General features: G+C 37.3%; 1 protein-coding gene across 1 annotated transcript; it reads left to right on the plus strand.

The window, feature by feature from the left end:
- The first annotated feature begins 2887 nt into the window (after window positions 1-2887).
- Window positions 2888-3209, plus strand: LOC135321757 (cytochrome c oxidase subunit 6C-like). Its single transcript, XM_064487796.1, is given in 1 exon segment — window positions 2888-3209. A coding segment is annotated over 1 exon segment (225 nt). The 3' UTR covers window positions 3113-3209.
- The last annotated feature ends 17392 nt before the right edge of the window (window positions 3210-20601 follow it).

The following is a 20601-nucleotide window of genomic DNA, read 5'->3' on the forward strand; positions in this document are numbered from 1 at the left end:
AAAAATAATAGGTAAACTTAAGTAACATAACAACTCAATGAAATGTGAACTCCTTAATTGGACTCTGTATTTTTTTTAAACCTAATGGGGAAACTGGGGAAATTTGAAGATGGAATGTATGTGAAGTAAACAGATTGTATCAGAGTTAAGTTTCTTGAATTAAGTAATTACATTGTTGTGATAAGAAAGAATAGCCTAATTCTTAGGAGACACTTGCCAAAGTTCTGAGAGATGATGTATAGTGTCATGATATCTGAAAATTAGTCTTACTACATAAATATATATGTGTGTGTGTGCACACACGTGCCTGTGCGTGTACAGGGAAGGAGGGAGAAGAGAGAGAGAGCGAGAGAGAGACTGACTGCTGTATGGAACACTAAACATGTGGCATTGACTTTGGGATTGAATGTAAAAGTTGGAAGAGCTTTGAGAGACTCTTACTAGAGTTTGAAAATATGAGTGTAAGATAGAAAGGAGTCCTTGTTGTAGAGTAAAGGAAAGTTTGGTAATACTGGCACCTGCAATAAAAAAAAAAAAAAAAATAGAAAGTGCACCTAATCTGGCTGCACGGATTTCCAGGAAGAATTTAGAAAGCAACAACTGGCTATTTGTATCTGCCTGTTGTAGGTTGAATTGCATCCCCCCAAAAGATATTTAAAATACTAACAAAGTTAATGAATTTGACCTTGGAAATAAGGTGTTTGCAAATGGAATCAAGTTAAGATGGGGTTATTAGGGTGGGTCCCAATCCAATGTGACTGGTATCCTTATGAGAAGAGAAGAGATAAAAATACACAGAGACATACAGGGGAAATGCCATGTTTCAGTAGAGGTAAAGGTTGAAGTGATTTGTTTATTGGCCAAGGGACACTGTGGATTGCTGGCAACACCAGTAGCAAAGAGAAGGAAACGGAGTAGATTCTCCCATAAAATCTGCTGAGAGAGCATGGCCCTATCAATGCTTGATTTTGTGCTTGTAGTCTCCAGAACTGTGAAGGAATAAATTTCTCTTGTTTTAAGCCGCCCAGTTGGTGGCAGTTTGTTATGCAGTTAAGAAAACTGATGGACTATCTTTGATAAAATAGAAGAAGAAAGAGATGAGCTAATAAAGAGTCTGTTTGGTTTGGGAGATTTTATAAAATAGTATGAAGAAGCTAGGACTTTCTGGATTTTAAAATAAAACTATTCTATATCCCCAGCCTTTCCTGGAAAAAATTCACAAAATAAGACATGACTTCAGGGCAAAGATCAATCCAGGATACCCTTGTAGGAGCTTCTGTTACTGGAAGATAGAGTTAATTGACAGTTTTAGGTAGGGGAAAACTTTCTAAGGTTCTGAAGAAATTTCCTTTTAGTCCTCCTGGATTAAACAATAGACTTGTAGTAACCTTAAGGGCACTGTCTCACAGAAGCTTCACACTGGGTACAAAATAAAGAGAGGCCTGTCTGAAGAGATCTGTGGGTGTGACTTTTAGATAATGGAATGAATCCCATTAGGATTCATAGAGAAGTATGAGACAGAGACAGCACAAAGTGAAAAGAGGTTCACTTTGGTTCCTGAACCTTCCAAAGGCAGATAGAAAGCCAAGAAATCTATTCAGTTGCAAAAACAGGCTATTTCTTATCAAAATGGCAAGATGACCCAGCCAGTAGAACCAGGAACCTACATGGTAGATCCAGGAGTTTTAAAGAATCAGTTCCAGAGAATATGACTAGATCCTAATCAGTTGAGACAAGTGCTCAGCTGGAGTTCAGGATTGCTGTGGATGAGGGACTACTATGACTCTCCCCTCCCTTTCAGTGGGAATGTCTGTTGTGATTATTGTATCTCAGCTTCAGCATTTTTATATTGGGTCTGTGGACAGCAGATAACTTCTCGGTTTAGCTTACAGGTCTTTGGATTGAAAGCAGCCATTCTCAATAAATACCACCCATGTAGCTTCACCTGGACGTGGATTAGATGACAGACTCCTGGGCTAATGCTGTAATAGTTAGGAGACTTGGATTCTTGGGATGGTGAAGGTGCTGTGTACATTTTACACATGCAGTTGCAAATAATTTGTGGACATAAGATGAACTGTGGCAGACTAAAGATGGCCACAAATTCTCTAATGTTCATTCCAGTGAAAGGTGGGGCTCATATACCCTCTCTTTGAATGTAGGCAGACTGTCACTGCTCTGGCCAACAGAATATGGCAGAGGTGATATGGTGCTAGTTTCTGGGGCCAAGCATGAAGAGACTGGAAGGGTCTCCTTTCTATGCATGCTCACCATGCTGTGGGAAGCCTAAGAGTTGTTTTTAAAAAATTTTTTTAATGTAGATTTTATTATTATTCAGTGATGGTGAGGCCAACAGTTCAGGAGACAACTGCCATTGAAAAGATAGTTTGATGCTCACAAATCCCAAGAGGAGAGGGTGTACCACACAGGGGACCACTAGGGTGTTCCAGGAGGTAGAAGGAGTGAAGACAAAGTATGGGATAGAAATCTTTTTTGTGATCTCCATATGAAAGGCAAGGCAAGACAGGGTAACAACTTTTAGGATCGGCTAGTTTGAATAAGCTCAGCAGGCTGTGGGATCTAGAGGCTGTCTTTATTGATTTGGTACCTGGTGCTGGGATGACTAGGCCAGAGGAAATGCTGCCTCCTGGAATGTAAAAGCCGGATGGAGGAGGTAGTAAAGAATATGGGCTTTTGATTGGTTAGTTGCGTAAAGAAGGCACACTCCCTTGCTAGTCACTGGCTATCTCTAAGAATTGGCCAGCCTTGGGAGTGGCAGTCTCTCTCTAGTCCACAAGGCCTCAGAAGTCAGCATATCAAGGATACAGAAAATGGTCCATTTCTCCATCAGTCTGGAAGGATGTTGTTGTTTAGGAGAATAACTACCATGACTTCTGGTTCTTTGATGAAACCTCAGATGCATGGCCTTCTGGCCATGCGCCTGCAATTTCATACTGTTGGAGCATTAGTTGTATCTCTGGGGGATGCAGCTTTCTGTAAGATTGCTGTAGTTGAACCAAGAAAGAAGGCATATGCAGATTTTTACAAAAAGTTATGATTCCATAAATGATTTTGAGATGTAGAGGCTTGCATCTTTCAGAGTGCAAAGTGATTTTGAATGTGAAGAATTTCTTTGGTTGTGTTCCATTGAACTTTGTCACTGACTTGGGTTCCTGCACTATGACGCTGTGAACTATGAATATCTGGGCTAAACCAGCTCAGCCAGTTTGAACTCAATGTATCATTGCCCTCCATCCCCTGCTTAGGCTCGGACACCCTACCTGATATTAGGCCACCCTCTTACGCAGACGCTGTCATTATGGTGCTTGAGTTCTGACACTTCGTTCCAGGCCACAGTCCCATAAAGTGATAGCCTCCTCCCCTTGCCTGCTTCAGGTTTGACTTCCCACAGTGGACGACCCCTACAACTGCTTGGGTTGACACCCCACTTTGGGCTATTCCCCCCACCACTCCTCTACAGACACCTACTTTTCTCTGCCACACCTAATAGCCTTGGCATCAAGTTATTTGGGAAGGGAAGGGAATGGAAAAGAAAAGAAAAGGGTGGATAATTTATCAATAAATTTTCAATTTCCTTGACTATTTGTCTTTTTTCCAGTATTTTCATGTTTGAGCTTATTTAAACGTATATATTTTTTTCAGGTAGATTTAGTCATTTTGAAAAATTCAAAGCATAGAATCAAAAGGACAAAATTCTAAATCATATCAGTTAAGAATTTGAAAGACAATTCTCCGTTAATCTTTGATAGATCTGCACATCTTGAGAAGAGGCATTAGCTGGTAATTCTTCATAAGGTTTCTACATGTGAGATATTTTTTCTTAGACTGTCTTTTCAAGGATGTTTACATAGCAAACAGCCTTGGGAGATAGAGATTCTGTCTCCTTTCAGAGAAGAAGACAGACTTCTCTGGCTGCCCCGCATAATAAAGATGTCTCCCTCTGGGGCAAAAGTTGAGCAGGTTTGCTTGCAGCTGGTTATAGAAGAATGAAGTTTTCTCTCTTTGTAATACAACCCACTGTGTGGGGAGACCCTTGTCTTAACACCTTGTGGGAATTGAGGATTGGGAAATTGGCACAAGAAAATGATGATACTCAGCTTCTGCTGTTGCTGTGAGAAATCAACTGTCCTTTGTCTCTAACTCAGGAGTCTTGTGTCTCCTGCCAGCTTCCAGAAAACTCTTGGCATAACTTGTGAGCTTGCAAATAGGGCAACATGTCAGATACTTTAATAGTTATGACAAGAAAAGTATTTGGCTGCACGTAACAGAAAATCAAAATACCACTGGCTTAAATATTTTTCTAAAATAGATAAATAAAAGTTTTTGATATAAGTGATCCCGTAATGATGCATTTGCTAAATAAAGCGTGTGACCAAGGATCTGGACTCTTTTTTTTTCCCCCCAGTTTTTCTGCTCTGCCATATTTTTCAAGGATAGTTTATTCTCATGGTGCAGGCATTCATTGTCCATTTACCAGGCAGGAAAATGAGAGAAGAGAAAAAACAATGGATGAGATCATTAGTTTTGCCAAGGAAAAAAAAAATTTGCCTGGGAGCCCTAGCAAGCGGGTTTCTACTTAGCACTCATTGTCCAGATCTGTGTCGCAGGGAACGCCCTAGGGCCTAAGGGCAAAGGTTTGAGAATGTATCTTAGGTTGGCTAAGAAACGGTATCTGCCATAAGTATTACCTTCTAGTAGTTAGTCTTCTTTGAGCATGTTACAAAGCTTTATCATTTCTAATTTGGTGAATTTTTGTTTTTTTCTGATGTGTCTTGAATAGATTTGCCAAGTATCTATTTTTGTTGAGGGGAATGTGTAATTAGGTTTATTTATTTCTTTTTAGAGGAGGTACTAGGGGTTGAACTCAGGGCCTCGTGCATGCTAAGCATGCATTCTACCAGCCAAGTATCTATTTTTAATATTATTAGTTTTTGTTTGAAAAAATCAGTATAGTGGACTTCTGCTTCAGACTGCTTTAAAGTTACAGGAACTGAATTTACTCTCTTACCTGAAACAATTAAAAATCAATGTAAAGTATATTAAACAATGATTTTCAGACTTGTGACATCAGACAGCACAGGAAGGTTACACCTGAGGGAGATGTCATATAGTCAGGCAGTTCCTAGATGGCAACATGGTGGAAGCTACTAGGTTGATTTGCCAGAAAAAGATAGACAATGAGCCTGGCTGGATTTGGACAGTTTGGTACTTGGAGCAGTAGTTAACAACTTAGAGCAGAGTTTCCAAAGTTCAGTTTCCTTAAGGCAACACTATGAGGGCCACGTGTTAGTGGTATACACATTGGAGATGCATTACAGGAGAAGGACTTTGAGCTTAGGAGACTGCCAATTGCATTAAGGGACAACTGGGAAGCCTGGCCAACCCATGCCCTGGAGGAAGACCTTTGTATTTATTTTCTTGATCAGATATCTCTCCTCTGCCCTGGAGGAAAAACTATCTCTAGTTGTTACACAAATATCCTAGAAAAGGTAGTCCAGGACAAAAGCTGTCATAAAACTTGTAGAAGTGCCATGGAATAGTGCCTGACAACAGGGAAAAGAAACAAGGTGAGTTCTACAAGGGCCCCAGTTTACTGTCTAGAGAGTTGCCAGGGTGCGGTCCTGGAGGGGTAACCCAGGCAGAGCCTTGTCTGCCTTGAACCTTCTGTCCAGTGTTGAATAGAAGCAGTGATGTTTGTTTTTTTCTTTTGTAATTTCCCTTATTTCCCACCACTTCTGTTTTCTCTAATTTGGACCCTATTGAACAGCATTTAATCAGGTTTTGGGACATTGAGATTAATCGTTTTTCTTTTATATATATATATATTTGCTCTCCATTCTTTTGATCTACATTCTGGGAGATTTTACTTACTTTGTTTTCCAGACTGAATATGGGATTTATGTTTATCAGTTGTACATTTAATTTCCAGTAGGTTTCTCTATTTTTTGATTGCTACTTTTGCATAACATTATTTTTCATAGGTGCAATATCTTAGTGAATGTCTTTAAAGACAGCAGACAATTTTTTTGATGTTACCTTCAGTTCTGCAAATGAGTTTTCTCTTAGGGTGGTGTTTATTTTTTATTTTCGTCTTTTACTTTCAAATATCCTGATGCTCAGTTCGTAATGATAATATGCTTAAGATCTTGGTTATTCATGACTGATAGGAAAAAGGAAAGGGCACATTCTATATATGCATAGACTATATTGGCTGATTCTTTTAAGAGTAGAGTCAAGGACCTGGCTTTTATTCTGTGTGCCTTAACTTCCAGGATCAGTAGAGATTTGTATTGGGATGCTAATACCCATTCTTATTCTTTCACTTCTTACCAAAGTTCTGTTGTCATTTAGAACACTCTTCTCTGTTGGAGGTTTCATTGGGTTCTTGCTAGAGCAGGCTGTTCTGAATGCGCAAGTTTGGGGAGGAGGTGTCAAGTACCTAGTGCACGGTAACACGTGACATTTCCACGTTCAAATCTGGACTCCCTCTTCTTCACTTCTTCTGTCAGAACTGTACAATGGATTCCCCACTGCCTGCTCTTATCTGTTGGCATTCTTCAATCCGTTTACTGTCTTCCAGACATTTGATTAATTTTCTTGTCTGCTGTACATTCATGCAGTAGAATACACTTTTAAGAACTCTATTACTATCACTGTAATGTGATTTGGGGAGAGAGATGAAATAAGCTTAAGTACTTAGTCTATCCTGTTGAGCTACAGTCACTAAGATATTGTTACTGCTTCTTTTAATGTAAACAAATATTTGATTAAAGTGTTTTTCCCCTCTAATAAGAAAAATTCATCAGAAGATCTCAGTCCTAGTGTCATTACTGACTCTGACAGGAGATCCTAGCCAGGGAACCTCTGTGGACCTCAAACTAAATGCCTGTAAAATTGAGCAGCTCAGAGATTTCTGTCGTTCACCACTAAAATGATAATTCTAAGTGTACTATAAAATATTTATTAATTAATTTAAAAATACTCTTCTGGTTATCATAGAATGCTTTATTTCTGACTGTACATTCTAGAAAGACAAAGCAAGAATTTGAAGACTTAGTGTTATTAAACAAGAAAAAAAACCGCATTCTTCAAAAAAAGAATCCTCTTTCCATTGTAAATTGTATTCTAAGGGAGGAGACCAGCTGGCATTAAAACAGTAAGGTTTTATTTATAGGAAAAAAGAGTGAGAGCTCAATTCACTTGAAAGAGAAGCAGCATCAACAGCTGATAAGAGTCTCTCCTTTGCAAGTGTTCATATTGCTCTCTGAATCTTTCTCCAGTTATGAAAACCAGAGAGCATCTCACGTGCAGTGATAGATTTGCTTTTGTTCACAGCATGTTCATAGCAGTGTTACTCATTTTGGGTCAGTAGGCTGCAAATGAGATCTTAGATTCATATTCTTTAAAGTTTTGTTTTTTTTTTTAGTATGGAGTTGGAAGGACAGAGAAAGGCAGTTGTAATATTTTTTAAGAACAAAATTGTGCCTTCATTTGAGACTGTTGACTTTCATTGGTTCTTACTTTCAGACCCCTCCCTTAGCTGACTCAATGCCTGCTCTTAAACATGTCATAAATGTGATATTATTTGAAAAGCTGATGAAACACGTATTAGTGCTTACTTCCTCCTTGGAGCTAAAGTGCTGTTGATTGGCGAAGTGATGTTTGGAATACACGTTAGTGAATTCCAACACATACAAGTAAAAAGTTTTATCCCATGAGCATATAGAAGAATTGTAAGGAAGCATGAGTGCATCACAAAACATAATTGGCTCTGCCTTAGAAAAAACTGTGCTGCTTCAGCTTGAGGTTTTTCTCCTGGAAAGCCATGGCTCCTTCCTTTCCTTCTTTTGAAATTTGAAATATAGTTGGTTTATAACATTGTGTTAGTTTCTGGTGTACAGCTTAGTGGTTCAGTTATATATATACATATGTAAAAATTTATATGTGTATCTTTTTATATATTCCTTTTCATATTCTTTTTTATTATAGGCTAGTACAAAGTATTGAATATAATCCCCTGTGCTATATGGTAGGACCTTGTTGTTTATCCGGTTTCATGAAGATTTTCCTTGTAGTTCGAATTGTATAGGATCTTCTGTCAAAGTTCAGTAGGTATTCTGGGAGAATTGTCTCACATGTAGATGTATTTTTGATGTGCTCATGGGTGAGGGTGAGCTCTGAGTCCTTCCATTCTGCCATCTTGAAGCCCCTCCTCCTATGGCTCCTTTCTTATCAGTTTTATTCTTACAAATCTTTAGCATCAATTTAAACTGCAGAGATGGTAGTTCTAAAATATTTATTAGGATGAAAAAGTTAACTAAACTTCATGGAAAACAATAGCTTTGTAAGTCTGATCCTATGTGATGAAGTTGTGCATCTTTCAACAAACTTGTTTTCCATTGTATCGAGTGATTTAACCTATGTTTATATCTTGTATATTTTAAAAGCACTTTTAAGCCCTTGGGAAGACAAACAAAATAATTTGCAATTATAAAATGCTAATCAAGATTATTTACAGAACTAGGCAAGTTAACCTGGAACCACAGGGTTGGAGGAGTCTCCATTTTTCATGAAGGATTTATTGCTTTCTTTGGATGACAGTGTTTCTAGTTTTATGTTATTACTTAAGTAGAATATTTAGAAAACTGTTTTAAAGGTCAGTTCTCACATTGATTATAGGAATAAAAAAGCTTGTGTCATAGTTTTGTTTTGAATACTCTTCGTGGACAAACTTAGTCTCTTTTTAATTATTCTTTATTTTCTACACTCAAATCTTTGTTCCTCAACCTAACATGGGCCTCCTATATTATATTTATGTGTTTGTCTGTTTCATTCCAGTGGCATTTTTCTCGCTCTTGTGAGATTCCCAGTGTCAGAGATCATATTTTATTAGTTTTGTTGTTCCACTACTTAGATTGGTACTTGCTAAGGGCTAGATAGATATTTGTTGAATTTATTATTGAGTTATACAGATTTAAAAAAAAGAGTCCTTTTTAGTCATTTTCTCTTTTCTCTAAAATCATAGAGGACTGTAAAAATAATGAGAGTATTACACTTTGACCAGCTGCTGAGAAGAAACAAAATGAAGCAAGGAAATTGTTACAGGTAACAAGTCTAACTAGGTTTTGACAAATCTAAGCAAATAACTAAGACTTTCAATGACTACATATTGACTCTTGAAAAATATGGATCCACTTATACCCAGATACGTTTCAGTAATAAATAATACAGCACTACAAGGTCCAAGGTTGGTTGAATCCTTGGATGCAGAAGAACTGTGGATATGAGGACCAACTATAAATTATACGTGTATTAACTTCTGCATTTTTCAAGGGTCAGCTGAATAGAAAGAAATTCATTTTTCAGGATAAGATCCATAAATGAAAAATTATCAGTGCAAAGCAATTTGAACACAAAAATGGCTATTCTACGTGAATGTATTATCTGTAAACTGGATTATTGTTTCAGTAATCTCCAAATACCTGAAGTCGGGATCGTGCCTTACCCTAATGAAGACATTCATCATTTTCTTTAAAAATTTCTCTAACTTTAATAGCTTATATTTTCACTCTCGCTTTCTTCAATATTTTTCTTTTTGGTGGGCCAGTTTCATAAAGCAAGCAATTTCTGAGATACAGCCATTTGAAACTAATAATTTTCAGATCATGACTACAGAAAATAATTCTTTAACCAATGCCTTATTTTAAATCAGCTGAATGCTGCTCTGCTCACACTTCCTCCTACCTTCCTCCACCTTCCTCTCTTTGTCCATAATCTTTGGTTTCTGTTAAAGAGCCTATTCTTACACTGTTTGAACCTTGTCTTTCACCCACATACATCCTGCTGCTTCGCAGGTAACCATGACAATATTCACAGTACTGAGGTTATGTGCCACATAAAATGCAGCCATGATGTCTTAAATTTATTAGCAAACATACCTTTCCCAAAATACACACTGCATGCAAACAAATATCATACTAAAGCTGTGTGACATTTGGAAACTCTTAAAAGACCAAGTATGCAATCAAATGATTTACTGAATGGGAAGAGATCATGATTCTCTTGTTAGAAACAAATAAAAGCATATGAATCCTTGCTAATACAAAAATTGTATCAATTTTTTTCTAAATTATTTTAAATACTTTCAGTTCTTCAGTGTCTGCCTTCTAAGATTTACATTATTAGAAACATTTGCTAATTAGTAATTACAGTAAGGTTGGAAGATATATTTTCTGGTAAAAAAAAGTATTAATAGTTATTAGTTACTTAATATTTCTAATTAGATAACTTCAGTACAGTGTAATGACACTGGTCAAGAAGTGAGAAAGTCAAGATTCAGATTGTGGGCGGCTGGAGAGGTCACTGGATCAACCATTCACAGCTTTTCAACATACAGACTGTATCCTAAGATTTTGTTAATCTACACTTAAGGATTTGGTTACTGCCTCTTCAAAAATAGATCTTTTTTGAGCTTTAGTGGAAATGCTGACCTAGGCCCTGAGAATAAAAGAAAGATGTTAGATGTTAACCCGGAACTTGGATTTACAATTAAGTTTGAGACATGTCATGTTTCAGTAAGCCTTTTTTTTTTTTTGAAGAGGGTAGTTAAAAAAAATTTTTTTTAACTAAAATATAGTTGATTTGCAATGTTGTGTTATTTTCAAGTGGACAGCATAGTTATTCAGTTATACCCTTCTAAAAATTCTTTTCCATTATAGGTATTACAAGATAATGAATATAGTTTGCTGTGCTACACAGTAGGTCCTTCTTGGTTATCTATTTTGTATATAGCAGTATATATTTGTTAATCCCAGACTCCTAATTTATGCTTCCCCCTCCCTTTCCCCTTTGGTAACCATGAATTTGTTTTCCATGTCTGACTCTGTTTCTGTTTTGTCAGTAAGTTCATTTGTATCATTTTTTCAGATTCCACATGTAAGTGATACCATATGATATGATACTTGTCTTTCTCTGACTTCACTAAGCATAACACTTTCTACGTCCATCCATGTTGCTGCAAATGGTAATATTTCATTCTTTTTGTGGCTGTGTAATATTCCATTGTGTGTGTGTGTGTGTGTGTGTGTGTGTGTGTGTGTGTGTGTGTGTGTGTGTTTGTGTGTATGTATATATATATGACATCTTCTTTATCCAGTCATCTGTCAAAGGATAGTTAGGTTGCTTCCATGTTTTGGTATTGTAAATAGTGTAAACCTTTTTTCTGAGTTTTTTTTCCTTGTTAAACTAGTATGTGTTCAGTGATCAGTATGGCTACACACTCTTAGATGTGTCCCAGAAAGTAAGACACAATGCCACCCTCTGGGAGTTCAGACTCTATCCATCGCATTCTTTCTCTGCCCACTATGCTCCCTTAGTTCATGCTCTCATCTCAATACTAGAGTCAGTATCCTTTTCTTGAACTTTCTGTGCTGTCAATTACGGAACAGATTAAACTCTTAAAAACAAATTTTCCAACATACAAACAACTGTGAACATTTCCAACAGAACAAAGTTTGTTATTGAAGGACCTCCAAAGCTAGCATTCAGGAAACCTTGTGTTACTCTATTACCGTAGTTTTGCCAATATTTTCCTTCTACCTGGTAGTTCCTGTTGTTTACAGCTTATCAATATTTCAAGACCAGTTCAGGGTATAACGGTTCTTTGAAGCTTTCTCAGACATTCAGAATGACATCATTAGTGATAAATAATAAAAGCAATAATAGTAGTATCTAATAATTAGGGAGTAGGTCTTTGTATCAGATAAGCACTGTGATCAATGCCTTACATACATCATCTCACTTAATCTCTGTATGAGCTTTTTATTGCTGATGTAACCAGTTGCCACAAATTTCTTGCCTTGAAAACACACATTTATTGTCTACAGTTCTGTAGTTTAGAAGTCTAATGGGTATCATTGGCTAAAACCCAAGATGTGGACAGGACTGCATTCCTTTCTACAGGCTCTCGAGAGAATCTGTTTCCTTACCGCCTTCAGCTTCTAGGGGAGCTGTTGTGTCACCCGACGTGTCTTAGAGTATATGGGTTGTAAGAGAGTGATGGTTAAAAACATGAGCTCTAAATTCAAAAAGCCTGAGTTTGAATCCCAAGACTTCTGTTAACTCTGTGTGACCTGGGGAATTGACTTTACTACTTCTGTGCTTCAGTTTCCTTTTCTTTGAAAGAGGGGTAATAGTGCTCCTTACTTCTTGGGGCAGTTAAGAGAATTAAATGAATTAATCTCCGTAAGGACTTTGAAGCAATTAAAAAAAACCACACATCATTGCCTAAGAAGAATCTTTGCCAAAAAATTATCTGACTTGAATCTAATCATGTGAAAAGCACCCAGACAGATCCAGAATAAGGGACATTTTACAGGACAACTGACTTTGAATCTTCAATAAAAGTTTTATGAGAAACAAAGGCAAGGCTTTTGTTTCTAGATTAACAGAGACTAAAGAGAAAAAAACAATACTGTAATATGTAAACTTTCATTGGATCCTGGACATAAAAAAAAAAAAGCTGTGAAAGACACTTTGGAGACAATTAGAGAAAATTTTGGTGTGAACTGTACATTGATGATATGAAAGTATTGTTAATGTTCTTACAGGTGAAAATAGTTGGATTCTTTTTTTATTGCTGCTGTAACAAACTGTCCAAAACTTGGTTAAAAACAACATATATCTATTTAAAGATTGGTTAGTTAGAAGTCCTGCACAGGTCTGAACTAAAATCAAATGATTGACAGAGCTGCATTACCTTCTGTGGGCTCTTCCAGCTTTTAGAGGGAACCCACGTTCACTGGCTCAGGGGCTCTCTATCTCCATCTTCTAAGTTAGCCATTTTGCATCTTCAACCATGCTTTTGTAGTCACACCTGCCTCCAACCACTGCAGGAAAACGTTTTCTGCTTTTAAGAATCTACGTAATTAGACTCAGCCCACTCAGATTATCCAAAATAACCTCCCCATCTCAAGGTCCTTAATTTAATCACATCTGCAAAGTCCCTTTTCTGCCATGTAAGTTCATAGGTTCTGAGAGTGGAATTTCTGGGAGATGAGGTGGGAGGGGAGCATTATTCTGCCTAACTCAGTGGCATTGTGGTTATTTATGAAATTATTTTTATTTGCAGGAGATACATATTTAAGTAGGAATAAATCTACAGCTTAAATGTTATATCTATAATACATATTATATATACACACACATATACACAGTCAACACATGCAAATAACCAAATGAGGCAAAATGTTGATAACAGTTGAATCTAGATGGAGGGTTTATGGTTTTCATTCTGTTTTTTCAACTCTGGTAGATTTAGAATTTTTCAAAAGAGTGAAGAGAGATGCTATTGAACATCTTCAGTCCCCAGACAATCCAGGACACATCTGATTTAGAAGTGATTTTAGAAAAAGGAGAATGGGGTCAATTGTAAGATGGGATATTTCAATAAGTACTTATAGAGAGAACCAACTAGAACAAGGATAAAACAGTAATAGGTTTAAAAAAAAAAAACAGTCACCCATATTTCTTGGGGAAGGGAAGTGTTTGGTAGTTTGTGGATAACGCAGTGATCTTGTTTTGGTCAGTTTAAATAAACTTACAAAGTGGCCTTGTTTTGTCTGAGAGTGATCTTGTCTGATACTGATGTTCTGTAAGAATGTTTCATATTCAGCAGGACGGCATGTTTAGCTGTGAACACCAGGCCAGTTTCTGACAACACTGAGGCCCAGCTGTTAGTGTCAGACCAGGCAGTTTTAGGGTGCCTGGGACTGCTTTTTTCTTTCTCAATTTTTTTTTTTTTCTTTTTAATCAAGGCTGAAAACATAGCAACGAGGGAGTTAATTTTAACTCCAATGGTAAATTTTCAGAATATAGTCCTTAAAAATGGTAATTAAACCTAGGATAAATATTTCAAGGAAAAAGAAAATTATTCATGCACGTGCATTCATTTCACAAATATATTGAACATGGAGTAGTTGGAGAGCACTCGGAGTAGTTGGAGAGCACTCGGAGTAGCCCACAGAGGAATACATGGAGGCAGCAGGGACAGTGATTGTCTTCAAAAAACACACTCTTTGGTCATATATACAATAGATACTTCTACCTTAAACCATTTATTAGAAATTAAAAAACTATCTGCACATTTATTAACCAAATCTTTATTTAAAGCTGGATTCTAAATAATCATATGTGGTAACTTTAAGAATATTGCCAGGGAAGCTTTATGAAATTATTTAGTTTGGTATGTTTGTGAATATGTTTGTGAAATTCAAATACTTATCTCCCACAGACTTCTATCAAGGCTCCTATACACTGAGTTGTCAGTTAGAATAAATCCATGACTGAACTTGACCAGAGAAGTCAGTGTTAAATAATATATTACAAATAGCTGCTCCCCATAAGGATTACCCAGCCATGTAGTCTTCAACAGTGCTGTACATTCACACTGATGGATGGATGATAGACAGCTGGAACTGTGTCATGCAGTTGGATATTCATGTATAAAGTAAATATTTCTTAGCAGTTTTTTCCCACTAAGTCATAGCAAAACGTGATGGTAGGAACCACTGTTCTTTTTGCTGTTGTCATCAGCCTTCTATATTCAATAAATACAACCCTCTGAAAGGAAACAGTTCCCAGGGGAAAGCACCCCCCCTCCTTTAAAGGTGGTGTTAAGAAAAGTAATTGACATGCAGAAAGACATGCTTTAAGTCGCGTGACCCCACTCTCTAATTAGTTGCTCTAGGGAGGTGCGTTTGACTGAGTACAGTTTCTGTGAGCTTAAAAAACTTACCAAAATTACCGAAAATAAATGAAGCAGTTCCTCCTTTTGTTTTACCATCATTGAAACTTTCAACCGGATTGGGACCTCAAATTCTCTGAGGCTGACCTTAATTTAGCTCTCATGTCTTTTGTTCATTTTCGGATTGAGTTATTTAGTTTGCTACTTTTGAGTTTTGAGAGTTCCTTATTATTCTAGGCAGTACTTTTCAGTTATTATGTCTTAGTACTTTTTCAGTCCTGCCCTCCCTCTGCTTTCCTTCCAGGACTCCTGGAATGGTAGAAATGTTAGATTTTTTGTTATGGCCCCACAAGTCCCCAAGGCTATGTTGATTTTTTTTTTTTTTTAATTTATTTGGTCTGTTTTCTCTCTGCTGTTCCAATGGTAAATTTCTGGTCTGTCTTACAGTTCATGGATTCCTCAGTTGTGTCTATTCTGCTCTTGGGTCTATCCTTTGAGTTTTTAATGGCAGTTGTTATATAGTTTGATTCTCAAATTTCCATTTGGTTCTTTTTTCTTCTATTTCTTTGCTGAAACTTTCTATTTCTTTTCTGAAATTTCCCTTTTTTTCATTTGTTTCAAGCATGTTTGTAATGCTTGTTGAAGCCTTTTTAAAATTCCTGCTTTAAAATCTTTGTCAGATATTTCTGACATGTCATCTCAATGTTTGTATTTATTGTCTTTTTTTACTTAAGTTGTGAGGAGATGAATGGAGGGACCCCTAAATTAGGAAGCCCTTGGAAGTGTGGGTCCTTGCCACTGGCTGTTAAAGAATTCGTGCAGCAGAGGTAGAAGGATGAAGTGAACAGCCACTTTATTTCTCAGAGGGGAAATGAAATGAAAAGAAAGGCACTCAGCAGGGAAAGAAGCACTCTACTGGGGAGCCATCAGCCAAGATGGCCAGTAGAGACAGTTCTGGCTGGATAGGGCCACATGGGCTTTTATGAGAGGCTTCTGCCATCATGTCCTCCTTTTGAGTGTGATGGAGCCAATCAGTACTTGTACAGACTTTTCAGTCCTTGTATGGGCTTTTCTGGTTGTTATGGCATTTGTCAATTGTCATGGCACTCGTGGGTGTGTCATTTAGCATGCTAATATATTACAGTGAGCATTACAGTGGGGCTCAAGGTCCACTGGAAGTCAAATCCTCCATCTTTTTTTTTTTTTAACTTTTTTTTATTGAGTTATAGTCATTTTACAATGTTGTGTCAAATTCCAGTGTACAGCATGATTTTTCAGTTATACATGAACATACATATATTCATTGTCACATTTTTTTTCGCTGTGAGCTACCACAAGATTTTGTATATATTTCCCTGTGCTATGCAGTATAATCTTGTTTATCTCTTCTGCATATGCCTGTCAGTATCTAGAAATTTTGAAATCCCAGTCTGTCCCTTCCCACCCCCCGCCCCCTTGAAAATCCTCCGCCATCTTGGGCATTGGTTCTAGCCAGTTCTTGTTCTCTGCAGCTGCCTCCTGAGACTTAGCTAAGAGTAATGGTTTCTAGTTGAGGGAGGGGCAGAGTTATGATCCTGAGGGAAACAGCTTTGGTAACAAAAAGGAAAATTGCTTTTAACCAGAATGCCTGCAATCTGGTGGACCCAGCATCCTTCCAAAAAAACCATATTCAGAGATTCTGTTCAGCCATGAAAGTTTTTTTTAAAATCTATTTTTATTTATTTTTTTGATCGGGAGGGGTAATTCGGTTTATTTATTTATTTTTAGAGGAGGTACTGGGGATTGAACCCAGGACCTTGTACAGGCTAAGTATGTGCTCTACTGCTTGAGCTGTACCCTCCCTGCCAGCCATGAATGTTTTAAAGGGAAATGGGGGAGTAATCTCAGTTAATCATTGAGGTAGGTGGTCAGAGTTGTTGTCATCTGGCAGTTCAGGTAGGCTTGTCCTAGTCAGCTGCTTGATCCTGCTCTTCAAGGAGGCCTAGGAGACTTCGGCTTTTCTGTAAACAAGAGGCAGGGGTCAGCGGGCCCACAGAGACCTGCTCGGTATCAGAATGACGGTTTTCTAATTTCTCAGTATGATTTAAAAAAATGAAAACCTTGACATTTGGAATATTAAGTTTATGAGGCTGGATTTCATACAAACCTCTTTTGGTTGGCTTTCTTGGACACTACTGGAGCAGGGCAAGAAACTCTGTTACTGCCAGATAGGAATAGAAGTCCAATTTCCCACTCAGCCTCCAGTGAGATTGGAGAGGGCCTTTTTTAGCTGGGGAGGGGTGGAATTCCAGGCCCAGCACTGTAGTGTTCAGACTCTGTATTACTCAGTGGAGGTTTTCTGAGCAACATACAGATGGGTGCAGTTATACCACGAGTGAGATCTGCGTAAAAGGGGAAGTAAAGGAGAAAGCTGTGGGAATAAATGTAAAACTTTTCTCTAAGACTGTATTGAAGATATAGGAAACTTATATGGCTAGAAAGCAGTGCAGGAGGAGGAAATTGATAGAAGTTGAGTTCAGATAGTTGGACGTGGGCCAGGTCACGTAGGACCCCACTTACAGTGTAAATCCTTAGCTTGTACAGTGAGTAAACTAAGCAGCCCTTGGAGGGTTTGGGGCAAAGGAATTACATGATTCAGCTGAAGTTTTGAAAGGGAAACTTTGACTGCTGTGTGGAGAATGGGCTGAAAGTAAAAGAATAAGAGGAATACCATTTTGGGAGCTTTTGCAATAATCCAGGCAAGAGATAATGGTGATTTGGGGTTGGAGGATGTTTAATAAAGTTTTGACTGGCCTTCGTCCCTGGTTCCTAGGAGGTAGCCTCTAAATCCTTGGAATTCCTGAGTGATAGGAGTGTCTTTTTTTTTCATGGTGGGCTCTGATAATTTATGCTAAACAAGTGGCTCATGGTAGGCCCCAGCATGATTGAAGCTGGCAAGATGACTCAGAATGGTGGTTATTTAGGCCAGAGCGACCAATTTTGTGATTAGAGGACTGAAGTTTTGAGCCACGTATCAGCCTGACCCCTAGGAAGGAGAATGCTCTGGAGAATCAGTTTGGTTTTGTGGCCAGTAATTCAATCAGTTGTGCCTATAATGAAACCCCATTAAAAAAAGCTGGACACCAAGGCTCATAGACACAGAGACGTGTGCAGAGAGATTTCCTGAAAAGAGAGCAAATACTACTTGGGCATCCTTAGGTGGATTACTAAGATTCTGTCGTGTTTGGAGAGTCATATTTATTTTTGATAGTATGATACCTATTCCTTTAGAAGAAAGACATTATATTTGACAAGTTGTTGGTCATGAAAATAAAATAAACATAGAGTTGATGACACTCTTGTGGATGTAGGAACTTTCCACAACATGATACATCAATATTTGCACTTAGTAAATACTGCGATAGTTACAGTGTGATCGTGGCCACATTTCTGCACGTTGATGGTACCTTGGACTTTTAAAGCATATGTGTTTGCTTTTATAGAAGATTAAATGAATACTATACTTTGCAGTAACTACATTGTCACTTAAATTTAGAGATTTGGAAACACCCCTGACCTGACAATGCCACAGCTTTAAACAGTCTCATGTGTATATGTCAAATCACAAGGAACTATACTTATGTGAAGTGACTGTTAGACTGGATGTTCAAATAAGTGCATACAGCTTCAAAGGATCTGTAGGTCTTAATTTAGACTGAAACTTAGGCTTAAACTTCAAAATTCTAACTGAAAAACTCTTAAAGGCATGGGAATAGCATTGGATAAACAAAACTAGCACCTAGTGATTAAAAAAAATCATAGATTTTTCAATGTCATTTTAAAATTACTACTGTAAAAGTTTAGAATCACTAATAAAGAGTGGAGGACAAAGTTGTGACCTAAACATGTTTTTGAAAGCCAGCTTAATTAAATCTTTGAGCTATGTGTGCGTATGTAAAATAAAATAGTTTTTCAGGCACCAGACAACTCCACTGTAGGTGGCAGAAAGGACTCTATCAAATAAAATACTCTCTTTTAGCAAAAAAAATTTCTAGAACATGAAAATATGATGACTATAGTTACATGAATAAATTTTGGGCAGTAATAGATGTTTTTAATAAGAGAATTGTATGTTGCTTTTGGATTTTTTCCAGACTCTTTCAAAGATTTATATAAAACTAGCCAAAAGCTTGATGATTTGTCAGCAACTCTGTATCATAGGAAATTTAGCAGCAGTGTACAGAGCTTAACTAATATAAAGGAACTAAAGGATTACATTCTTTTGCATTATGTTTAATACAAACATTGAAATTAACTAAATGATTCAAATGCCTGGATTCACAGGACTAGTCATTTTTAAAATGATCATCACTGTTTTTAGGTCATAAAAGGATATTGAATTACATCAACTAGAGTCATGCAAGAGGTGTGCACTCACTCTGAATCTATAAGCAGATATGAGCTAATTGGCCTAACTGGCTTAGATCCCAATGTCATTTAAAAGGGATGGAGACTTTCTCAGACTTATTAAAGATCATAGGAAAGTTATTTTGAACAGATATATTTAAACACCAGGGAGCAAAGTTATTATTTAAGTTTATCTGTAGACATTGATTACTGCTTCTTGAAACCTAGACTAGAATTTAATCAACAAATGTCAAGGCTCACTCCTGTGGATAAAAAAGAAAAATTAGGAGAAATAATTCCTTCCCTTAAGAAATTTACAAATTTACAAATATGTGTAAGACATATTCACATGAAACATATTTTATGCCAAATAGCACAATTGCCAGGTACTTAAAGCATAAGATAAATATCTCTGACCGAAGACACAAGATAAAGTTGTTCACGGTAAGTATATGTTGACAAGTAAGGATTTGTCACAGCTGAATATGATAACGGTAGTTTCAACAAAGGCAAAGGATCAAGCAAATGCTGTGCGTGTCTAGGGTTGGCAAGTAGATGTATTTCCCAGGATATTTGCATATATGTGATGGTGCAATAAAAATGTGATTGGTTTCGGTTGTGGAGGATACAAAATGCCAGGTTGAGAACTATGGATCACAAACATTGTATTAATATTTTCATTTAGATCCTGAGTCACTACATCCATAAATCAAAAAAGCCTAAACTTAAGATCTGGATCAACTAAAGAGTAATGAACTTGTGTAACTGAAGATAGCAGGTGTTTGTTACATGCCTCTCTTCTTTGACCCAAGAGGAGATTTTGCAAAAGCTAACTGATGTAAAAAATTTAAATAGTTGGCTAAAAGGATGATAGGAATATCTTTATCAATCATAAGAGTGAATTCAGGTCTCTAGAAGAAAATTTCTCACTGTTGAAAGATCCACTGAGATAATTCCTCAGTGCTACACAACAGAACATGGTGGACTTCTGTGGTTTTCCTTTCCTTTGCCTTCACTCCAGTATCGTTTTTTCCGTCATCGGGAATTTGGCAGAACTACCAGTGAAAGTGCCCTGACTTTCCCTAACCTTGAGAGGGATACATCACGTAAATGATTCAGATTCCCTGTTCTTACAACTGAAATCTTAGCAGAGTCCCCACCAGCTCTGAAACTCCGAGGCAAAATGTCCCAATTTGTAGCACCCTAACAAGACTGTTGACTAGTTTCTCTTACCTAGCCTCCAGGAGCTTTTCCACTTCCTGGGCACTGACTCTTCAGTTTTCTCATTATATGCTTCCCAGAAATTCATTTTTTGCTAAAATTTTCCCAGAGACTTTCTATGGCTTACAACTAGTGATACTGACAGGTACCAGGCAACTTCTCGTAATAGTTAAGGGATTTCAGTGTGATGTCTTATTGTTGATAGGTTGCATTTTGGACCCAGTAATGTC

The sequence above is a fragment of the Camelus dromedarius genome, chromosome 7, assembly GCF_036321535.1.
Source record: "Camelus dromedarius isolate mCamDro1 chromosome 7, mCamDro1.pat, whole genome shotgun sequence".
NCBI classification, from domain to species: domain Eukaryota; kingdom Metazoa; phylum Chordata; class Mammalia; order Artiodactyla; family Camelidae; genus Camelus; species Camelus dromedarius.